Source organism: Brachyhypopomus gauderio, unplaced genomic scaffold (assembly GCF_052324685.1).
Source record: "Brachyhypopomus gauderio isolate BG-103 unplaced genomic scaffold, BGAUD_0.2 sc40, whole genome shotgun sequence".
NCBI classification, from domain to species: Eukaryota; Metazoa; Chordata; class Actinopteri; order Gymnotiformes; family Hypopomidae; genus Brachyhypopomus; species Brachyhypopomus gauderio.
The window spans coordinates 342,552-360,046 of record NW_027506868.1 but is presented as its reverse complement, the minus strand read 5'-3'; the positions used below and the strand labels follow the sequence as shown (position 1 = coordinate 360,046).

Sequence of the window (17,495 nt, the reverse complement as noted above, 5' to 3'; positions counted from 1 at the left end):
CTCTGGCCACTGGCCTAAATAAGCGAGAATGTCAGAACACAGTTACAGCAGTTTTACTTAGTCACTGTACGTCTGAATGAGACACTGTAAATATTATTCACCAATCACAAAAATTATACCTATTTACTGAGAGAGCATCATTTACCACTGGACTGGCAATATACAATATATCCTAAAATCACCTGGTGGGTTTATTAGCATTTATGTGCTGGGCCATTAGAACATTTCCGTTATTCACAGTTACTTTGACCAAAGCTAATTGCCAATCTTAACCTGCAAGCTGCAGCCATCTAAACAGGAACGTCTGCACCTACAGCCATGGAGTCTGGTCAAAGAATGTCCACGTGATAGAGCCCAGACCATTCAAAGCACTTTAACAACATACCCTTTCCTCTTGCACACATACACATACACTTGCAGCCCTGTTAAGTGTACCCTCACGCCTGGCAACCTGTTAATCATTCAAATGAGAAAGCCAATGACACATTACCTTCCTACGCAAGGAAGCAATCAGCAGCAGACAGCTTTGAATGGCCTTGCTAAGGCCCATGACCCACCACAATGAACCAGTGTAGATGTGTTAGCATCTGATGTCACAGTGAAAGCATTCAGATTGACCCCTCATGAAACTGGAGCAATATTTGTTGAGTTCAGCCTGTGCTCTGACCCTGCCATCTCCCGCAGGGAAAATAATTCAGAAAGCTAGAAACATCCACTCCTCTTCGGTTCTTTAAGTGAATAAGGACGTCCCATGGTCTGATGGACTAAGTCTGGTAAAGTATGTTAAAAACCAATTCCATTAAGTCAAAGTCAAAGTCAAATTTATTTATATAGTGCTTTTTACAACACGTGTTGTCACAAAGGAGCTTTACAATTGTATGGGTCCAGATCCCTAATGAGCAAGCCAAAGGTGACAGTGGCAAGGAAAAACTCCCTATGATCGTGGGGATTAGGAAGAAACGTCAGGAGGACCAAGACTCAAAGGTGAACCCATCCTCCATTAGTCGGCTTGCTAGCAGAAGTCCGTATTTATAGTTCAAATATTGTTCTATAGTTATAGTTATAGATCTAATTCCAGGCCATGTATTCACAGTTCCTTCAGTGCAGATGGTGCGCCTCAGGTAGGAGTTGGCATCAGCACGTCCTCTTGTGGCAATGACACATTCAACCACAGCATCAGCACATCCACTTATTTAGTAAGTAAGTAAACTTTATTTTTATAGCACTTTTTAAAGATAGAGCTACAATGAAATAGTTTTTAGAATAATAATAATAATAATAATAATAATAATAATAATAATAATAATAATAATAATAACCATAATCATATTTATGATGATGAATATTAACATAATAATAATAATAATAATAATAATAATAGTAAATATTCTAATAAAATAAAAACACAGACTTATGGTCACAGCTCACAAAAGCAAGAGAATAAAAATGGGTCTTTAGACGTTTAAAGATGACGTGGACTCAACGTGTCTGTTGTAGAGAGGAAGACCTCAATTTAGGTGCATATACAGAAAAACGCTTTAGCGTGGTTCTGGGAGTAACTTTATTAAAAGATTTCAAAACCAAGTTCTTGTCTGGGGCACCAACAGTTCAGAAATATATTAAGACGATTCCCCAGGAAAAGCCTGACAGGTAAAATCAATACTTTAAAATCCATCCTGAGAGAGGCAATCTCTGGGCTGAAATTAGTCTTCCGTCTGTTTTTTTGTTAAATTTGTTCATGTAGGCCTATTCTAAATTATATTCTAAACCTGAGACACTAAAGAACTCTACGCCCCTTTTTCTGTCATGTTTTTAAAAGAATTATGATCGACATTATCTAAATCATAATTTAACAAAATCACGTCAGACTTTTTGTAGAGTAGTAGTGACACAAATGACAGTAGACTACGTTGCTGGGGCTATAAATGAACGATTAGACGTGTTGAAACTAATTAGTCTGGTCTCCGGGCGTCTGTAAGAGTATGTAGAGATGACACTTATGTCTGCATGTAACACAAAAATAAATATCACAAAAAACGGTTAACAAGATTCTACGCACTAGACTTTTTATTTTACTAACAGAAGGAAACTACTCTGTTTCTGACAAGAAAGACATTGAAAGTGTAGCACAAACGCCGTGGCGGATCTCCAGCCTTCACCGCGGTCAGCCGGACCCCTCAGGACACCATCACACCAAATGAACAGGACTGCTCTCTAAAATCTACACACTCAGCCTTTAATTGTATGGACGCTCAGATTAACGTTAAGAAAAATTCGCTTTTTACACTCGTTTCCCCGAAGGTTTAACCACTCAATTCTATCATTCTACGACGGTCCCGTTTTTGCCCTCTTACCTGTTCATCCCATGTACACATGTAGAGTAATAGCAGGGATATGTTTCCTCATGAACTGAATTACTGTAGTGACTTTGTAGGCTTTTTGTAGTTTTTTCAGCAGTTTAGCGCTTACGCTTTCTGTGTCACTTTACCGTGTTGGATGAATGCAGTACCTACACCCTCCAGTGGTGGCGCTCCAACACCTTCAGCTACAACATAATGGGCCTAAGTTAAATACTGTACTAACAAATTTGTTCGCAAGTAGTTCGTAAAAGTGTTTACACAAAAAATGTGGTATTCATGAAAGTTTTTTAGAGTGTATTTAGTTCGGAAAAAAGATCGCATTCTACGACATCCCATGAGTGCATATTTTACATAAAATAACATTTTGTTTTTGATTCATAGTTAATATTTAGATTATTATAAAAATTACAATTAAACTATTTTTTTTTTCCAGATTTTTAACTTACTACAGCATTAGTCTAACACAAATATCCATGCATTAGGTTATGCAATTAGATACATAATTTTAATAGTGTGTTTCTATAAAAGGAAGTACCCCATGGGATTTGATACTTTAATGGCAATGACTGAACTGTCGCTACAATGAAGTACATCCCGTACCCGCAGTGTGATAGAGCGCACTAATGGTGTACTAAAAGGTCACGGGATGTGCCTCGACAACCGGGGGGCACCCTGCATTACCATCCCAAGAAAGTCTGCCATATAATACTAGCCTGTTGCATTTTACACAATCTAGCCATGAAGCATGGTGTTCCTCTACCTGAAACCGTGGTACCCCATGAACGTATTCCACCACTGGTTCTAAACGAAGCCCCCAGTAATGATGCAGTCAACGCACGTCAGCGCCTTATCATGCGTCTGTAAATTTGGCATGTATAACTCAAATTCAGCCTTTTTTTTGTTTGTTCCAGTTTTAGTTTATTTTTTCCCCACATTTTGCAATGACTGTGATGTTTGCTGTAAACTCGAACTTATACATCATACCGCTCGACTGATGATACACTATTAACTTGATCTCTGATTTCTTTCCAAATCCTGGCCTTTTCAGGTGCTGTGACTCCGGTACACTACTAAATAAAAATGTCTGGTTAGCGTGCACTTGAGTTAAGATTACTTCTACTTCTGCCTCGGAGAAATTTCTTGTCTTCTGGCGTTTCCCTGTCATTTTGGCATTTTCGGCGGGTGTGCGTTTCCTTTTATGGTCTTTTGGGGGCGTCACTTTATGCAAATCAGATGTTGTGAACGCGCTCGTGAATACGCAGGTGACTGATATTTATCAACGTACGCATGTGAATCCGAAGAAAATGGGCGTTTCCGACAAGTTTGTAAATTAGCCGAAAATATTTTCTTCGGTTTAATTTACGAAAACATTTAAGCACATCTTTACTAAAACATTGATAAATGAGGCCCAATGTATATAAAACTACGACAAAGACGTCTGTGACAAGAATGTGGTTAGTAAATTGTATGGTTTTTTTCTTTTATTAATTGTATTTCTAAAACTGGTCATTGTTGCTTCTATTGTAAAATAACAAGCCTCGTGGAAATTAATTGCTTTTAATTCATCATGACAACAAAACATGACAAATCATAACATTTTATTAAGCTTATATTGTTCAATATAGTCCTATCCACCAGAGCCAGAAATATTAGTGTGGCAGGCCTTCAACAAAGGATCATTGTTTTGTGATGTGGGGAAAAAACATGACTATGCAGGACAAAGCAGTCTGATGTAATTTTAAAGACTGTCAACATTTTCCTGAACACTTTTACAGTCTGAGCCATATATGTGATTTTCATTCTTAGAGCAATACCGGAAAACCTGCTATCTATTCTGTAAAAGTGCAAATGTTCCAAGATATTTAGCACTTGAGAGTAATTGGCAGTGTTCTTCTTGGGTAAACCCACAGATATGGGCAGTTTATGCTTTGGAAAGCGCGACTACAGTGAAACGCAACTCCTGAGGATCACGTGCCATGAATTTCTTGCAAACCTCTGCAGCATCCTGTTGACCAAAAAAACAAACACACGAATAAACAAATTAATTCTAAACAAATAAATTACCATGTCTTATTGTGGATACATTTTCAATCAAATCTGCTAATTCACCTCAAGAAAACTGTTTTCTGTTGTTTTCCCGTGAACAATTGGAAAAGGTTTCCGTCCATCTGCAAGTGAACCAAATAAAATGCTTAATATTTCAATTATGCACTATGACACTGAACTTTTTGACCAAAAACTAAATTTAATATGATCTTTTACTTACCTAATTCATATAAATGTCCCCCAACATTCACAAAGGCAATAAAATGCAAGTCAACTTTCTCATCTAAACTTGGGGCCTGTTACACAAATGAGTGAAAACATTTCCATACAAACAGAGCTGATTACTACAATTAAATTAAACAAGAGAACCTTTGTGAATATGTCACAGAATGCATCAGACACCAACCTCTGTCTGTCCCTCCTGGGCACTGGATTCGTGTGTTACACGGATACTCTGGATTAAAGAAACAAAATGTCAGACTGCACATCTCACAAAGCACACTGGACAATATCACCTAATAAATCAATATGAAAATTACTCAGTAAAGCTCACAGCCTCTTCACAGAAAACATTAAATGTTTAAAGGACCTCGTCTTTCTCAAGGAAGGTGGCCTTTTCTTCAGGACTCATTTTGGAGGATTCTACTATAAATGCCTTCAATGGAGAGTCAGGCTCTGCAAAGCAATAATTTTACAGATTAAAGGTCACAAAGAGAAAAATATCAAAGTCAAAAAATATATCCAGACATAAAATATAAGCCCTATTTTTATGGAGTGAGATAACTCTTTAATATGAGAGTGCAAAGATAAGGTTAATTCGAGCAAGTCAGACACACTGAGCACACAAAATCAAGAAAACCGACCACAAATATTGACAGCTAGAGCAAAAAAACAAGAATGGAATGGTTAAGTGCGCTCACTTCACTGTTTTCAGCGCGCGTTTCAGTATTTTTGCTCACTTCTAAAATTTCTGCTCGCTTCATGATTACAAGTGTAAATACGTCACAGATCAAAGCTTGGTAGATTACCTGAACCATCGATTGCAACAGCAAGAGGGCATCACGACCCGATTTGAACCAGAAACCCGATTTGAAGTATGCATGTACATAACTGAACGTAATTCCTGATAAATCGTACAACAGATGCTGCACGCTTACTGCTGCCAATCTTACATGCATGAGACATGTTGATTAATTGTTTTTTAAACAATTAGACATCATGGAAAGTGCCACGGATTAAAACATTTTCCACCCAAAGCCAACAAAACATTTGTTGAACGTTTGTGTTGATTAAAAATCAGCATTCCAAATTTTGACTTCACTGTGAATCTGAAGTTACAGTTAGTTAGATACTGTAACTTAGGTATTAATGTCCAAAACAAACAAAATTATTTGCTTGTACAATTGTAGGACTCCAGATGTAGCTATCTAGATTAATAAAAACACTGTATAAATCTACACCTAGTTAGTTACCTACGTAGCTATAGCTACGGTGAAGCAGCATTCTAAATTTTGTTTCAGATGTTTAGGTTTTTCGGATGATGCATCCACCTAGGAGTAGCTAGCTTTCTAATTTAACTTGAGTAGCTACTAACTAGCTAACGTTATAGCTAGCAGGCTCCATACACAAACATTCACCATTTCATTGGCTTTGGGTGGTAAAGGTTTTTATCTGTGGCACTTTAGCTAACCATGTTGTTTTATTGTAAAAAAAAAAAATGCAATCGATGGTTCAGGTAACAATCTACCAACCTTGATCTGTGACGTATTTACACTTATAATCATGAAGAGCAGAAATTTTTAGAAGCGAGCAAAAAACTGAAATGCGCACTGAAAACAGTGAAGTGAGCGCACTTAATCGTCCAATTCTTGTTTCTCTGATTTCGCTGTCACTGTTTTTGCTCAGTTTGTCTGACTTGCTCGATTTAAGCTTATCTTTGCACTCTCATATTAAAGACAGTAATCTCACTCCATATATTTTTTATATATTACTTAAGTCATTATGAGGTCAAAAGGCTCATTGAAAGCTTCTCTCTGAATATTGTGGTGGCCAAGTTCCTTGATTTATCATTACTGCAACCGTTTAAGCCAGTGGTTCCCAAACTTTTTCTGCTGTGCCCCCCCTTTAGTAGATGAGAATATTTTTGGAGATGAAATAAGTGAAACAGCAATACATACGCGGCTAGTTTCCTAGCGCAGACATCACGCAGAGCATAAAGCATGTAACGGCCAGAAATATGTGTACTGTCTCTTTAAGTTGAGTTGAGTTGAGCGCGCGTTTGGAATATTGTTGTTTTTTTTTTTTTAGCTTTCTGCCGTAGACCGACTCAGACCACTAGCTCTTTATTTTATCTTTATTTTATTTATATAAGTAACGCATTCAATGAGCTTTGGACAACTCACCAGTTCATGTATGAACAGTCAAGTAATGATGGAGCCCAGGTTTATTTTGGCCAACCAGCTACTAAGTGGAATACCACCAGCGCGAGTATGAGTCAGTGATTCACCTCTCCTCTGTGTGCTTCGTGTTTCATTCGCCTGTTAACTGTCCAAGTTCACTTCTATCCGGGACAGAGTGGATATTTAAGGTTGAACTAACTCCGAAAAGCAAGCAATACAAGCATAGAATTAGACTGAATAGATCTGTTTTTATGGCTCGGTCACATTGTCCCCAATACCCGATCTAGAATTTTTTCAGATATTAATATCGGAATCGGTGCATCCCTAATATTGACACGTGCACATGTTTTACTTCCAAGCTCCGCACCCCCCCTGCAATAGCTCCGCGCCCCACCTAGGGGGCGCGCCCCCCACTTTGGGAACCACTGGTTTAAGCCTTGAATAAATAAAGATGCAGACCCATGTACTAGTTTTTTTTTACTGTAGGTAAGGTGAGACACCCTCCGGAGAATGAATGACAAATACAGAGAGGACTCACATTTTTATAAATTTTTCAGGGGCAGTTGTGTAATCACTGTTATTTCGTTTAAACAAGTCTTTGCATTTCAGTGTTTGAAATGGTCACCATTATATCAAAAAACATTATTACACTGGTCAACACAAAATTTATTGTCAAAATTTCTTTTGCTGATTTTGTACAATTTTTAGTTGCTGAATCCAAAAATCACATTGGTTTTGCTGCATTAGGTCAGCTTTTTGAGCTATAGCCACACCATTTTTTTGCTGGTGATCAAAATGGCTTCAACAAGATGATCTTGCAAAAATAAACCTGACGTATTCTGCTACATCTGTGGCGAATACACCATTGTGACTAACAGGAATCCAGTCACAGGTTTCATAAAGCATGCTTACCATGCCTATTTTGGTATTAAACTTGGTGATCAGAATAAAGCTTGGGCACCACATGGTATGCAAAGCATGTAATGAGTATCTGCGTCAGTGGACCAAGGGCAAGAAGAGTTAGGGTTAGAAGAAGAGTTAGGGTTGGAATTCCCATGGTTTGGAGGGAGCTGACAAACCACAGCACTGACTGCTACTTCTGTGCAATTGATGTGACTGGGATCAACAGAAAGAACCGGAGCAGCCTCAAGTATCCTGATCTTTAATCAGCACGTCGTCCTGTAGCTCATTGTGATGAAATTCCAGTACCCGTCTTTGGACAACTTCCTGATATTAGTGATGAAGATTCCTCCAGTGTTGTACAAGATGAAGAAATGGATATTGATGGTGATGCTCCACATCCTTTTTCCCGAAATGAGCTAAATGATCTAGTTCGTGATCTCAGCTTGTCAAAGTCCTCAGCTGAACTGTTGGCATCCAGATTGAAGGAAAAGAACCTCCTCTCTGACAGCGCTCGCATCACCTTCTACCGCAACAGGCATCAAGAGTATCTCCATTTTTTCTCTGAAGTCAAGGACTTGGTGTACTGTACAGACATTGCGCAGCTCCTACATAAGCTTGGAGTGCCACAGTATGAACCCAAAGACTGGAGACTGTTCATCAATAGCAGCAAGCAATCGCTGAAATGTGTTCTGCTGCACAACAGCAATGTGTTTGCCTCTGTACCCCTCGCTCACTCGACTACACTAAAGGAGAAGTATGAAGCTGTGAAGTATGTGCTGGAGAAAATTCAGTATGATCAGCATGAGTGGTTCATTTGTGTTGACCTGAAGATGGTTAACTTTTTGTTGGGACAGCAGTCTGGGTTCACCAAGTACCCATGCTTTCTGTGCATGTGGGATAGTAGGGAGACTGCTCAACATTACACGAAGAGGAACTGGCCTGTGAGGGAGGAATTGGTGCCTTGCAGAGCAAGGAATGTCACCAACAACCCTCTGGTGGATAGAGACAGGATACTCTTCCCACCACTGCACATCAAGCTCGGCTTGATCAAACAGTTTACCAAAGCTCTAAAAAAGAATGGTGACTGTTTCACTTACTTGTTCCAGGCTTTACCAGGATTGACCATAGAGAAGTTGAAAGCTGGAATCTTTGATGGTCCTCATATCCGTCAGCTCATCAGAGATCCAGACTTTGAGAACTCAATGAACAAAATTGAACTGGAAGCATGGAAGGCTTTTGTTTTGGTCGTGAAGAACTTTCTTGGCAACACCAAGGCCAGCAACTACTCAGAACTTGTCACCAATATGCTGACTGCTTTCAGAAACCTCGGATGCAACATGAGCATCAAAATGCATTACTTATTCTCACATATGGATCGATTTCCTGAGAATCTGGGATCAATGAGTGATGAGCAGGGAGAGAGATTTCATCAGGACATTAAAGAGACGGAGACCAGGTATCAGGGACACTGGGATGCAGTCATGATGGCTTATTACTGTTGGACTCTGAAGAGAGACACCCCTGTTGCTGAGCATTCTAGGATTTCCAAAAAACAGAAGTTCAAGCCCTAAATTTCCAACAGTGACAATGTAACATAGAATTAACATGCACGTAACCAATGCCATTTACCAATGCCCACTATAACATTCAATTCTCAAATTGTATCTGAAAACAATTTCTCTTTTAGAAATCTAATTTGGATCAGAAATATTACTAAATGTCAGCCGATAATGTCACAAAATGTAATACATTTAGACAGAAAATTGGATTTTTAACAATCTATCACAAAAACTTGACCTGATTGAAAAAAATTAATGTCATTTTCGGACTCAGCAGTGCAAAATTGTCCTAAATCAGTTTTCAAAACAGACAATTTACACAAAATATTTTTTGTAACCTTGTGTTATTCAATATTATGCAAATTGAATTAACACAATTAAATCTCAGTGGACTGATTATTCTTCTGCATCTTTCTATGCCCACGGCGGAATCAAACCAAAATAATCCGCTTTGCACTGTCCAGTGACCGTGGCCTTCTACAGTGCTCTGTACCCAAAGAGCTAGAGGCCTTCCCTTTAAACACAGATCAAGCCAGTCTTCTCAGATCTAAGTTTTACTTATTTATATCATTATATCGGTGTTTCTAGTTGAGTGCTTAAACCCCTCTGCTCACAAATATTGCCGTCCTTTCTTTAGCACTCACCGAACTCGAGATGGCCTTGGTTATTGGCAACAGCGTGAATCAAGCCAATAGTGCCACATGCGTTTCCAATGGTTTGTCTCATAAAGTACACTTCGGATGAGACATCTTGTCCCTGTGTCTTAATTTTTTCATCCTCATCCAGTCTGAATGATTCATACTATAAAGAAAGAAAAAGTGTTTATTTTTCTGTACTACACAGATTTGATGATGCACAATGTAATGTCTCCATCTGATGCATGTCTGAGGTTTTTTTGCTGTGTGTATTCTGAAAGAAGCCTTGCTCTCTTGCATTGGTCAACCAAATTGTTTGGGTGCTGAAGCCTCACTGGTATCTGCCCCTTTACAGCACAGATTAGTCAGCTGGCACCCAAGTTGGCATATATTCCTTGAAATTGAAAGACTTGAATATGCACCGCCTGTATATACCTCTAACACTACGTTGCTTTATTTTTTACATTATTCAGATGTGGCATTGCACTATTTATTTTTTTCATATTTATATTTCTTATGTTATTGCCGCTGTGTGTGCCTTCAATTGCCCCTCGGGGATGAATAAAGTTTTTTGAATCTTGAATCTCTAAAAAGTAGAGATCTCAAAAGTAGTTTTTTTTTTATTGTTGTAGTTTTTTTTTATTGATAACGTTTATTGATAACGTATCATTTTGACATGCTTTCTTTCTGCTAATATTGTTTCAGTGAAATGTATTAATACATTCCTTTAATAACTCATTTGTCTGCTTCAGTACACCACTGTAGGCAGTGTTTGTGTGTGGCCTTAGGAGACGGTCGCCAGCATTTTGCTGTTGAAGCACAGAGGTTGTGCATTTGGCGTATGTTGGGTGCTGAACACACACATGGTTCTCTTATACACTGGTAAACTGAAATATCACTTTATGGTTTTGTGACTTTTTTTAATTGTTCAGTTACTGTGTGTGGATTGAAATACTTTTTTCATAAATGCTATTGCAAAAAAATACAGTTGAAGAATGCAAAACTAATCATTTAATTTTGATTGATTAGTCAAAATAAGTAACAATATCTACATCCTAGTGGCCACATTTAAAGAGGCTCTGATTTGCAATAAAATAAACTACTTATGCTATTTAATCTTCTAAAGATTACTAAACAATTACAATAAATCAATAAACAATGGGCTTGTGTCAAAGCATTAAACAACGTCTTTTTTAAGAAATCACATTAGTTAGTCAGGGCCTGAATTTCAGTGCGGGATTGCGGGAATTGCGCACTATTTCTTCGATTCCCGCAATTTTATCCATAATAATGCGGGAAACTCCCGCACACAATTACAGCGAAAACGTTCAGAAAAACAATAGCTCTGTTTGTATTGTGAGACGGACAGATAGTCGGACAGACCGACGTCCGTACTGGACGCTGCACTCGGCGCTTTCACTCTTCCTAGCACCGCAGCGGCGGCGACGTTGATCAAACTAATCCTCAGGATTCACACACAGGTGACGGTAGTAAACTAAAGCAGCAGTCCAAAGATATGTTTCAGTCCAACTGGTCAAGAATATATCCTTGGCTCGAACTTAATAGCGGTGAAATGAGCTGCTCGATTTGTAAAATGTACGGTGCTGTGCCTTTTACCAGCCGATGCTACAAAACATCGACTTTTTAAGTCGCCACTCGGCTAGTGTCTCTCATACAGCAGCACTGAAAGAAAGCGCGAGGCTGATCTGAAAGAGGTGGTCAATAACGGAGGAGAAGGGCAGAAAAACAGATTACTAGGGTTGCCAACTTTATCACTGAGTGAGATTTGATTTTAGGAGGGAGGGAGGGAGGGGGGTGGCGGCGTGTGTGTAAAATATTGGCCGGGGGCGGGGTGTGCGTGTGTAAATTGTTGGGGGGGGTGTAAAATGGACACATTTAAGTATTATATCAGAGCGATATAAGCGAACTAGTAACTCATTGAATCATAGATGTAGATCAGAGGTAAATAAACTAGATTTTTTCAGCGTGAGAAATCGGATGTATGGCGTTTGTGCGTGTGAAGACGGTCAAATGCGTGTCTCACGCTCATTGCGTGAGAGTTGGCAACCCTGGATTACTGCAATGCATAAAATTCTGCCTGATGCCCAGTCAGCTGATTGTGATGTGATGACCAGTGTTGCCATAGTTACTTTGAAACAGTAATCCGACTACTGACTACTGACTACTTCTTTAAAAAGTAACTCAGTTAAGTTACTGACTACTTGCTTTTAAAAGTAACTAAGTTAGATTACTTTTAGTTACTTTCAGCAGAGGCTGATCCCCCGCCCCTAGAACATGAAAATGACTACCAGTTCTGCCAATACTCACTTTATTGACATGTATTTTAACCGGAACATCAAAAATGACACTGGCATTTGTAAACTTTTTCTTGAAATAGGCTTACATGTTTTTTAAATAAATAAATAAGACAGTCTTTCTGTTCAACTCCGCCCACTTACAGGGTTGCCAACTGTCACGCATTGAGACACACGCATTTGACTGTCTTCACACGCTTACGCCACACTTCCGATATCTCACGCCGAAAAAAAAATCCAGTTTATTTACCTCTGATCCACATCTATGATTCAATGAGTTACTAGTTCGATCTGGCGCCAACCACCGGCGATCGATCGATCGCGATATAATACTGAATTTAGTCAATTTTACACCCCGCCCGGTAACAATTTACGTTCGCCGCCAAGCCCCGGTTTTTTTTTTTTTTTTTCAGGTTTGACGTTGTGTTTTTGAAAGTAGACAGCACTCTGTCGCCAGGACAGAGTGTACAACGGACCTTAATGTTGTCTTCCTTAGCCGAAATAAAATCAAAATAATGCCTGTATTTCCAGCTGCTAAAGGCGAACCTCTCCTTCCATCTGACTTTGGCGCCGCAGAGCAGAGATGACGTAACCGCGTAAGAAACGTGTAGCCAAAAAATAAGAATGAATAAATATAACCTACGTTCCCCCGAAATGCAGAAATAGTAACGCACGATGTTTTAGATAAGTAACTTTAATCTGACTACTAGTTTTTAAATAGTAGTTGCGTTAGACTACTCGTTACTGAAAAAAGTAGTCCGACTACAGTAACGCGTTACTAAGTAACGCGTTACCGGCATCACTGGTGATGACACATTTCAGCACACAAAACAGATGTAAAATTTAGTTATAACAAGCCTAACCAATGTATGCTAATTTCAGCTTGGCCCTCCAAGAGAGCAGTTGGAATGTTTTTTTTTTTTTTTTTAAAAGAAAGACCAAGGAGAGGACAGATCAGGGTAGAGAAGAACCAAGAGACAAGTTACAATGTATATATATTAAATACATATATATGTGTGTGTGTGTGTGTATATATATATATATATATATATATATATATATATATATATATATATATATATATATATTAGTGGTGGGACTTTAACGCGTTAATTTCGATTAATTAATTACAGGAAAATTAACGCACTAAAAAAATTTACGCATTTAACGCATGAGACACTTTTGCACCGTGAATATTTCTCAGTGCACGAGTTCCAGACATACAGATTATATGGACGCACAATAAGATGAGCATGATGGAGATGAGTGAAGACGCTACGCTGGTGGATGGGAAATATAAATATAAGAAACGTCCAGATGGAAGTAAAAATAAATATAGTGTTATTTGCATTTTATGTAGGAAGGAGTTCGCTTATCACACGAGCACTTCCACCCTTCGTTACCGCCTCAACGCAAAACATGTTGGTACTAATGCGCAGGTCAGTAATGATCACTTAGCTGATAAATGTATTCCTAGTACGATAGGGTGAACAAACGTCCGTATTTCACATCCTGTCCCGGGGTTTTTTTAAGTGAGGAAATGTCCTGGTTTTTAAATTACCTTCATTGGACCATTAAAACTGACTAAACCTAATCAAGACTGGATTAAACTTTCGCTAGTGACGCGCGCGACTTCGCACACCTCGCACGAGCGGCGGAGGCGTTTATACTGTAACGTTGGTTAAATACCAGGACAGTTTACTGTTGACAACTCGTCTCTTTTATTTAAACATTAATACAAGCGAACTCACTCAAGAAAAATAACCGAATCCTCTCTCTCTCTCACTCACTCTCGCTCCTCGCGCACTTTTCCACTCGCACACACAACTTAACTTAAAGAAACAGTAACCCAATAATCCCTTAAGGATCATTACAATACTTTACGCATCACATTATTTGGTTATTGTGAAGAGTGCCCTAAATGTGGCTCTGACTGGGGATCACTGGACCTCTGTTAGCAACAAGAATTATCTTGGTGTGACAGCTCATATTATAGATGATGAATGAAAGATCCAGTCATTTGCTTTGAGCATGCAGAAGATCACTAGGCACTATGGAGATGCCTGTGTAAGAGGCCTGGGAAATTAAAGAAAAAGTCTACCATCTAAAATGGTATTAAAAAACATCTGATTTACTTCACTTCTTCTTATTCTTCCAATATCATGAGCAAAGCTCCCAAAATTAAATATTTTTGGTCAGAATTTCCAGTGTTCTGAAAACTGTTTGCTCTGTTTTCTGCACTCATCTATTGGTCTGTGTAGTAGACTGGTGGAAAAATAAACAAGATGTTGAAGTTTATGCTTATGTTCATTGATTCATTCATCATTCAAACTTAAATTAATATTTCTCACGTTAAATATTGAAATGCGATTAAAATGCGATTAATTTCGATTAATTAATTACAACGCTTGTAATTAATTCGATTAATTTTTTTGATCGCGTCCCACCCCTAATATATATATATATATATATTAGTGGTGGGACTTTAACGCGTTAATTTCGATTAATTAATTACAGGAAAATTAACGCACTAAAAAAATTTACGCATTTAACGCATGAGACACTTTTGCACCGTGAATATTTCTCAGTGCACGAGTTCCAGACATACAGATTATATGGACGCACAATAAGATGAGCATGATGGAGATGAGTGAAGACGCTACGCTGGTGGATGGGAAATATAAATATAAGAAACGTCCAGATGGAAGTAAAAATAAATATAGTGTTATTTGCATTTTATGTAGGAAGGAGTTCGCTTATCACACGAGCACTTCCACCCTTCGTTACCGCCTCAACGCAAAACATGTTGGTACTAATGCGCAGGTCAGTAATGATCACTTAGCTGATAAATGTATTCCTAGTACGATAGGGTGAACAAACGTCCGTATTTCACATCCTGTCCCGGGGTTTTTTTAAGTGAGGAAATGTCCTGGTTTTTAAATTACCTTCATTGGACCATTAAAACTGACTAAACCTAATCAAGACTGGATTAAACTTTCGCTAGTGACGCGCGCGACTTCGCACACCTCGCACGAGCGGCGGAGGCGTTTATACTGTAACGTTGGTTAAATACCAGGACAGTTTACTGTTGACAACTCGTCTCTTTTATTTAAACATTAATACAAGCGAACTCACTCAAGAAAAATAACCGAATCCTCTCTCTCTCTCACTCACTCTCGCTCCTCGCGCACTTTTCCACTCGCACACACAACTTAACTTAAAGAAACAGTAACCCAATAATCCCTTAAGGATCATTACAATACTTTACGCATCACATTATTTGGTTATTGTGAAGAGTGCCCTAAATGTGGCTCTGACTGGGGATCACTGGACCTCTGTTAGCAACAAGAATTATCTTGGTGTGACAGCTCATATTATAGATGATGAATGAAAGATCCAGTCATTTGCTTTGAGCATGCAGAAGATCACTAGGCACTATGGAGATGCCTGTGTAAGAGGCCTGGGAAATTAAAGAAAAAGTCTACCATCTAAAATGGTATTAAAAAACATCTGATTTACTTCACTTCTTCTTATTCTTCCAATATCATGAGCAAAGCTCCCAAAATTAAATATTTTTGGTCAGAATTTCCAGTGTTCTGAAAACTGTTTGCTCTGTTTTCTGCACTCATCTATTGGTCTGTGTAGTAGACTGGTGGAAAAATAAACAAGATGTTGAAGTTTATGCTTATGTTCATTGATTCATTCATCATTCAAACTTAAATTAATATTTCTCACGTTAAATATTGAAATGCGATTAAAATGCGATTAATTTCGATTAATTAATTACAACGCTTGTAATTAATTCGATTAATTTTTTTGATCGCGTCCCACCCCTAATATATATATATATATATATATATATATATATATATATATATATATATATATATATATATATATATATATATATATATATATATATATGTATGTATTTAGGTTCACCAGAAGTATCTCCCCCCAAAATGTAGAAATCCCCCTTATGTGACACATTTAAGGGGGGAATTCCCACTCATTTTGAAAAATGAATTTCAGGCCCTGGTTAGTTACATTTTGATTATGTATCTGAGTGCAACAGAGTTTGTGAGAAATAGAAAAGTATCAAATGATCACAAAAATATGTTAGAAATTTACTAAATCCTGGTTGTGATGGCTGAAAATATGACAACACAGTGTGACAGGGCACAGGGGCAGGGCACCAGTATGTGTAGTGATGCAGTGACTGTGCAAGCAATCTTTTCTGAGAAAGAGATTTCAAGAAATCTTGTTCCCAGAATCTCAGACATTAAAAATAAATCAGGGGTTCCAAAATTACAAAGACACTAAACAGAACCATAAAGGCCATACTATCTGTCCGTATTCTACATTTTTAACTACCTTGACCTGCACTATGAGGGGACACTATGAAAGTCCTACCTTCTCCGTCACAGGGAAGAGCAGCAGCACAGCACACACAGGCCTTGGTACCAATGTGAGGAGCTCAGGGTCTAAACCATAAACATCTCCAAACTGCCAGGAAGGTACCAAGCCCAGCTGTCGTAAAAACTATAAAACATTAAAAAAAAAATCCAAAGGAGTTTAACAGATTATAAGTTCTGGATCGCAGGGAGTGTCTTCCAAATCCAATCTAATTTAGTATCTTAAGTGAATTTAAGGGAGGTGACCAAGCAAACGTGTAGTATCATGTCTTAGGGTGGGCTGGCATGGCTACGGTGTGAGGCTTGATGTCATATAATACAAACACCTTTTGTTGAAATCATTTGGCTAGACTTGACTCCGGTATAAGAACATGAGACACCTACTCACTTGGTTCATAACCTGAAAGGCAGAAAAAGAAAATAAATCAGTGACCCGTTATCGATCTTACTCGAGAGTCTGGACACAGACGTGAACTATCGTGAACTATCACAGATTCACAACCATTAGCGAGTAAGTCAACACGGAGGCTAACTAGCAAGAATTAATGCAACAGCACGCATACTTCTGGATTCGCCTCCAGTGGCAACCAGCGTTGACCCTCCATTTCACAAATGACAGTTGATCTAGTTGTTAGTTCACTAAAATAATAAATAGTTTGCTCTCGACAACGAAGATTTAGTTGGCGGTAAAGTTAGCTTTCTTGAGACGCTCGAGAGCTAAATACATACTACACTAACCGGTTTTCCGGTTCCTGTTCCATGAACCCCTTCAAATTAAAAGTCAGACGTATGTATGAAATATGTGACAAAAATAGTCAGATAATATATTTTTATAAATTACAACATTACCCCTAATTTATTTT

The 17,495-nt window shown here is 38.3% G+C and overlaps 1 protein-coding gene across 1 annotated transcript; it reads right to left on the bottom strand.

The window, feature by feature from the left end:
• Positions 1-3,903: 3,903 nt before the first annotated feature.
• Positions 3,904-17,384, bottom strand: uchl3 (ubiquitin carboxyl-terminal esterase L3 (ubiquitin thiolesterase)). The gene is made up of 9 exons (XM_076985419.1): positions 17,196-17,384; positions 17,021-17,032; positions 16,631-16,759; positions 9,912-10,068; positions 4,996-5,081; positions 4,813-4,860; positions 4,627-4,702; positions 4,470-4,528; positions 3,904-4,365 (listed from the first exon to the last, which is right to left on the bottom strand). The coding sequence occupies exons 1-9, from the start codon at positions 17,235-17,237 to the stop codon at positions 4,282-4,284; spliced, it is 693 nt and encodes a 230-aa protein (XP_076841534.1). The 5' UTR covers positions 17,238-17,384; the 3' UTR covers positions 3,904-4,281.
• Between the last annotated feature and the right edge of the window lie 111 nt (positions 17,385-17,495).